The sequence below is a fragment of the Melitaea cinxia genome, chromosome 18 (genome assembly GCF_905220565.1).
Source record: "Melitaea cinxia chromosome 18, ilMelCinx1.1, whole genome shotgun sequence".
In the NCBI taxonomy this organism is placed as follows: domain Eukaryota; kingdom Metazoa; phylum Arthropoda; class Insecta; order Lepidoptera; family Nymphalidae; genus Melitaea; species Melitaea cinxia.
Genome location: NC_059411.1, coordinates 2,910,996 through 2,917,728, shown reverse-complemented (window position 1 = coordinate 2,917,728; position 6,733 = coordinate 2,910,996). Strand labels below are relative to the sequence as shown.

General features: G+C 31.8%; 1 protein-coding gene across 1 annotated transcript; it reads right to left on the bottom strand.

The window, feature by feature from the left end:
- Positions 1-421: 421 nt before the first annotated feature.
- On the bottom strand, positions 422-5,942 carry LOC123662447 (dynein regulatory complex protein 11). The gene is made up of 11 exons (XM_045597289.1): positions 5,631-5,942; positions 4,782-5,005; positions 4,287-4,500; positions 3,828-4,053; positions 2,970-3,162; positions 2,500-2,710; positions 2,125-2,428; positions 1,742-2,017; positions 1,355-1,579; positions 646-773; positions 422-541 (listed from the first exon to the last, which is right to left on the bottom strand). The coding sequence occupies exons 1-11, from the start codon at positions 5,940-5,942 to the stop codon at positions 422-424; spliced, it is 2,433 nt and encodes an 810-aa protein (XP_045453245.1).
- Between the last annotated feature and the right edge of the window lie 791 nt (positions 5,943-6,733).

Below are 6,733 nucleotides of genomic sequence, written 5' to 3'. Positions count from 1 at the left end.
TGCTTACCACAGGGACAGACGACTGTGTATGAATCTTATAAGATATTTATTATTATTATTATTTAATAGCTAACGAGTAAAATTTTACCGTATTCTAAAATCGAAAAAATATGAGCTAAAAATTTTTACAACGAGTAACGTTGTAAATTTTATTCATTTGATACAATTGATTACATAAAAGGCATAAAAAAATCTAAAAATACTATTTGTTACACCAGGAATGCGTCGTACATATTATTATATAGTGTCTCTATGACTTTAAATCTACATTACATACATTTTCGTTTAACGTACTACCTGAAACTTTGTCTGAAATGTTATTTCAAAAGAAATATAAGATTTTTGCAATTATATATTGCAACTCTAACACTCAAATCTTACTAAAAAGCAAGTAAGTTATGACTCAAAACGCCTTCAATTTTTATTTTCCAGCTGCAGCTCTTTCTTCATTTTCTTGCTCTAATTCTAAAACTCTTTGCAAATGTCTTTGGCGCTTCCTTTCCATCGGAGTCTTTAGCCACCACGATTCAGCTGCTGCATCCTTTAATAAAATTTATGCCAATAATCACTAAGTCTTATAGTTTCGTAAACAACCATGCTAAATGCTACTTTTAATCTTAAGACGTAAACTGGTAAAATATTCACCTGCTCAGCATATACAGGTTCGAGTGAACTGAGTTGTACAGCAATTTCTTGAGCAGTCAAAGCTCGTACGCGTAACTGGAGCCTTCTCTTGGTTGTTAGTACTGAATGCAATGCTAAATGTAAGGTCCCTAAAAATCAACAAGCCATATAAGGCAAAACTATAGATACTCAATGTAAAATTGTGAACAAAGTGTTTTGGTTGATTTTGGTTCCGTTTATGACTTATGTTAGGAAAAGAGTTATTTAAGCAGAGCAGTGTGATTTGACTTTGAGTAAAATGAAAAATAATAAAAAGAATTGTGTGATTTTATGAAACCACGATGCAAGTGGAACTTTGTTAATAGAAACATTGACACTAATACACAGATCAAAACACACAAATACCGCGGAATAGTTGCACAAATAAGTGAAAATATAAATGCTACACAGTCAGCCGATGCGAGCAATGAGCGTCGCCATGTTAGCCTCGGCTGCTATAACGCGAAACGGTGCGACATGCAATAGATGAATGAAATTTTTTTGGGCAATAGAATAAAAGTTTCACTTTAAAAATCGAAGAAATAATTAGTAAGATTACATTATTATTATTATTTCTAATTATTTATTTCAGTAACTATTATTAATTAATTATTGTTTTTATTTCCTCTTAGTGAAAATTTGTAACAGTTCTGTCAATAAAATCGTTGTTTGTTAATAATTACATATGTACCTATAGTATAAGAGTCGCAAACTCTTGATAAACATGAAACTTCTAATCTCGGTGATAGAGCACCAGCCTTATGGAGTTTTGTACGCCACATAAGCGATATGCTTCCATAGTCTGCTCTTGGTATTTGTATTACTTTTGAATAACATTGGAACAGAAGTTTTTGTTCGGCATCCCAAGGAGTTCTGCTGGTACCTACAAATAGGACTCGATCTTCTGGGAAAATTCCTGAAACAGTGTAAAGACAATATAAAATTTGTCCCAATATTTCTACTTAGATATAATAAAGAGTATAGGAATCAATAACTCAAAACAATTTAGAAACAGGTTTAATTTATATTAGACATGCTTCAGGATTTGAAGTTAATCCTTTTTTTTTAAATATGCTACCTTTTATAATTTTAACTAAATCCTTCTTAAGTCTTTTAGGATCAGTCTTATCAGTCTTTGGAACTTTCTTAACAAATGGTTTCTCAGCTTCATCCATCCAAATCACCGATGGTTGAAGAAGTCTCGATACTTTCATAACGAGATGTATTAACATGATGAGTCCCGACTTTCCAGGATATTTTCCTACTATATTTGCAGGAGTTAGATCAAAAAGCATGGCGCCTGTTTCACTGCAAATCGCGTGAACTAACATTTTTTTGCCACTTCCAGAAGGACCTAGAAGCAACAACATACCTTAACAGTACCAAAATGATTTTTTTTTAAGTCCACGTGATAAAAATATATACTTAGGGACTTTATTTACAATAAAAAAAGGTATAAACCTGAGAGAAGTACAGAACGAACAAGGGGAGAATTCGCTCTCACAGTTTCAGATCCTAATGGAAGTATGCAATATTCTTTAACCAATTGCCGGATATCACCGAGACACGGCAATGGTTCCTGACCTTGGTTTCGCATTTCAGACCCTACATAGCTTTTTTCTCCTATAAAATCGTCTATTTTGACAAAAGGATAAGGACGTATGATGCCGTTCGTCACTAATTCCTCAAATAAAGATTCAGTTGTTCTATCGGGTGTTAAATCTTTTTCCTTTTTCTTTTTACTTTTTTTGCCGCCTCTTCGTACCTTAAAAATAATAATGAATTAACAATTTTTCTTAAATAAGTTTCTAAATTGAATAAGTAAAAAATAACTACTTTTTTTTGTGGTTTTTTAGACTTTTTGCCCTTATGAGCTCTGTCTCTGTCGAACGCTGCTTGCAAGAGTTCCAACTCACTTCTCATCAATTCATCCACAATATTTCGTATTTCTTGCTCGATTTTTACAATTTTTTCTCTTTCTATCATATCTTTATCATATTTCTCATGTTTTGCCTCATCATCTTTAAATTTCCAAATATCTTCATATCTGTAAAGTATAAAATGACATAGCATTTTTTAAATACTAAGCGCTAAATGAAGAACGACTAGATCGATTTTGCTATTTTTTAAAGTTATATATACTTTATAGAAAGATCTTAAATAATAAAAATTTAAAAAAATATAAAAACTTCAGACATCATAAAGATTATTATATTACATCGTGCTTGCAAAAATTTACACGACAGGACAATATCGGTAAGATTAGTCAGTTTACTATAAATATTGAATGATAATTTATAACTTACTCTTCATTGGCATTAACCATATCTTGAAGAAAAGAAGACGATCTGCAGTTGAAATTCTTCAAGTCGTCTATTTCATACTTATTCTTGTTTTCCTCGAACTTATTATTCTTTTTATCTTTACTTTCTTTGCTTTTTTTAGAATCTTTCGAAGATACTGGTGACGATTTGCTAAGATTACTGTCGACGCCAGTTCCTAAAGATACACACTTTTATAACATACACTTTTCCAAAAACACACAAAGAACTCTTATTTTGCACCATATTTCAGAAAGTCGATTGTATTAAATATTTAGGATTATTTTTGGATCGATCATTACTTTGGAATAGTATATATAAACGAGTTAAAAGAGAAATGTTGTAATATAACAATGTAATATATAAAACATTTTAATAGTATTGGTGAGTTCTAGTTGAAGTCTAGATCAAACATAGTTGAGACGTCTTTATATATCTATATCGATAAAACTTAATACTAAAAGTATTAAACACTTTTAATTTGTAATTTGATATCATATAGATTTGATATTTAGTGTAGTACCATTATTACTACACTTATAATATAAATCTTTTTATGTATAAAATTCTCGTGTCACAATGTTAGTTACGATACTCCTCCGAAACGGCTGGACCGATTTTTATGAAATTTTGTGTGGATATTGGGTAGGTCTGAAAAACGACCACCATCTATTTTCCATACCCCCAAGGAATAGGGGGGAGGGGTTTATAGACATTTGTATGTCAAAACAACGTTTGCGGGGTGAGCTATTAATATATTTTTAATGATTAATTTGTACCTACGATATCTCGATCTCTATATATAGCAAATGATAATATATTATAAATAAAAATATATGTTACCTTGTCGACTATACATTGCTCTACTGCCACCAGCTTCCTCTGTAGGAAACTCTGGCAACTTCCCTGTTCTTTCATAGTATTCTGATATCCATCTTCTCAATTCATCGCCAATTCGCTCATTTATCTTGGTTTCATTTTGGGCCCTCAGTTGTTCTTCAATTTTGACTAAAGCCTCTTGAAATTCACTATCTCGTTCTTTTTGAAGATTGCGTCGAATATCTTTTATCTATTATTAAAACATTTACTTTCATGTTTAGCATAAAAGCTTATAGCATTAAATATTGTTCATACAGTAGAAATCAGTAAAAAAACAAATACAAGACAGTTAAACGGAAGATAAGAAGGTGAAAGTTGGATTCTTAGTTTTAAATGAATATTTAAATACGTTATTCATTTAATTTGATTACACGCTTTAAAAGCATTGAAGTATTATATGCAAATTTTTTTTCTTTAATTTACCTCTTCAGATCTTGCTATCGCTTTTGACTCGGAGTATGGCGGTAACACCATTCCAATCAAAAGCTGTTCCTGTTTTTTTCTTTTCCGAGTGTCGCGTCTTGCGACAAAGCCTCTCCAAACCCTTTGAATAGCAGTAGCCGCTGATGCTGACATCTCACCTTTTTGATCACGACCTTTCTCTTTCAAAAGACGTATTTCTTTCATAAACTGTCCTCTGAAAATATTATTTTATAAAACGATTTGTATCTGTTTAAAAATAATAAACAATTCGAGTTCAACGGCATTTTCGAATAAATACGGAGGTTGCAAAAAATTAAAAATGTTTGGCATTAAATTTCAAAAAACACATATGAGCATGAGATATACATTTATTTTATATACAAAAGTTTGGGTAAAAATTTTCAGCAGCTTGCTTATGACAGTCTCATAAAAATCAGAGAACCTTACGAATCGAAATTCAAACCGAGAATACTTTTGGTTTATGTCAAATCAAACCTTAGTCTTCCTTGTCTTGCCCTTTCGTGACTTTGTATGATAGTGACAGCTTGCTGCTCAGTGAGCACTAAGGGCTTTGGTTTTGGAGTCTCATAACCAAGTTTCCTCAATGTATCAGTTATAAAAATTTTCCTTTTCTCTATTTCCTCTTCTCTTTCTCTTACAAAATATTGTGGGATGCAAGGTTCTGCTTCTTGTGGAGTTACTGCTAATTTTTTTAGACTCTGTAATTATAAGTAATATAAACACACACAGTCTTTAAAAAGAGTAGTTACTCTTATATACGCGGTATTTCTTACCGATCCCTTTATGCGGGATCTAAAATATTATGAATCAGTAGTAAATTCACTTTAAATATTATTAATTAAATATAATATAGTATTGATTTGTATAAAGACAAACTTCATCTTTAATTTTGACAAAAATATTAAAGTACGTAGGTCAGCAAAAAAAAAATAGCAATGAATTAAGGAATTGCTGATACTTATTTGAAAACAAAAAATGAAACATATCACACCTCACCCACAAAAAGCTTAAAATAATACATTTTAACTGGATTGGATAAATAAACAGTATTTATATTAGCATTTAAATTTTTTGACAAAAAATAGGAATTCAAAATGTTTGTATATATTATTTGTTATTGTAGTGTAATAATATAATAAAGCTGAAAATTTTATTTGTACAAACTGGTTATTTCGGGAACCTCTGGTTTGAATTGAACAGTTATTTTTGTGTTGGCTAGTCATTTCCCGAGTAAGGCTACATACTATATAACGCGGGTACAACCGCGGGGCACAACTAGTATAAATATGTTGCTATGGTGATCCATTTTTTAAATTTTTTTACCTCGTCATCGTCATATGTAAAATCAGAAAGATGAAGCTCTACCAAATCGTGTTTTATTTCCAAAAGTCTTCCCAAGCAAGCTTCAAGCAACCTCTTTACAATCAAGCGCTTTTGTGGCTGCAACAGTTGATCGTACACAGCATCAAGTCTTGATAACAATACTGTGTATCTTATACGCAATTCTGATAATAGTGGTTGAAGCGTTGATCTTTCAGCGCTTCCCGCTTCAAAAACAGCTTCATCTGCTTGCGTCGCTTCGACTATTAACTCAGATGTATCACAGAGTAGGTCGTTGTAAGTTTTATTAGACATAGTTTTACTTATTGCACTAAAAAAACTTCTTTATTTTCGTATCACTGCTATTTTAATTTCCGGTGTCACAACGTTTTAAAATTCCTATTCTACATGATTCGTTATTAGCAGCCTAAGATTAATTCTTTCGAAACTTGCTTATATCTTTTAACTTATATAAGTTAACATAAATATATATATAATCTTAGATAAAATTACTTTAATACTAATTTAAAAATACAATAATACGGACATAAACGCTTTCCACCTACGTTGTGTATAATCTTTACAAATATGCGCGGCGCTATTGAACAAACAACGTTGCTTGGTTCTCGGTCTGTTACTTACTCACCCTTCAAATTATTATCTATATAAATAAAAATGAATGTTGCTAAGCGCTTAACTCGAGAATGGCTCGACCAATTCAGCTAATTTATTTTTCTGTATGTTTCTTAAGGCTCGCGGAAGGTTTCAATATGCAAAAAAATATATATATTAAAAACAAAAATTGCGATCACTCGGAAAACGTTACATTTATTTAATTTTACTATTATTTTTTGAATTAATTAAACTTGAATTACTAAACGCTTCACACTCAACGGATCCCCCAGTAGGATTTTCTCCTGTGTTGGGGGTCCGGAAACACACACTATACACAAACACAACGCCGAGACTGCGACTAACATCTATATGGTCGATACAAGTGTCTGTCGTGAGCGGGAATCGAACCCGCGACCGCCAGCATAACAGTCAGTGCTATGATCGCTGCGCCAACGCGTCGTCAAAAACTTTTGACAGAACGATGTTTATCC

Excerpts from the sequence above, each read along its gene's own strand:
- LOC123662447 (XM_045597289.1), bottom strand. The coding sequence starts at position 5,942 with ATGTCTAATAAAACTTACAACGACCTACTCTGTGATACATCTGAGTTA. Across the intron at positions 1,580-1,741 it reads TTTAGTTAAAATTATAAAAG|GAATTTTCCCAGAAGATCGA; the intron begins GTAGCATATTTA and ends ACACTGTTTCAG. Across the intron at positions 542-645 it reads AACCTGTATATGCTGAGCAG|GATGCAGCAGCTGAATCGTG; the intron begins GTGAATATTTTA and ends ATTTTATTAAAG.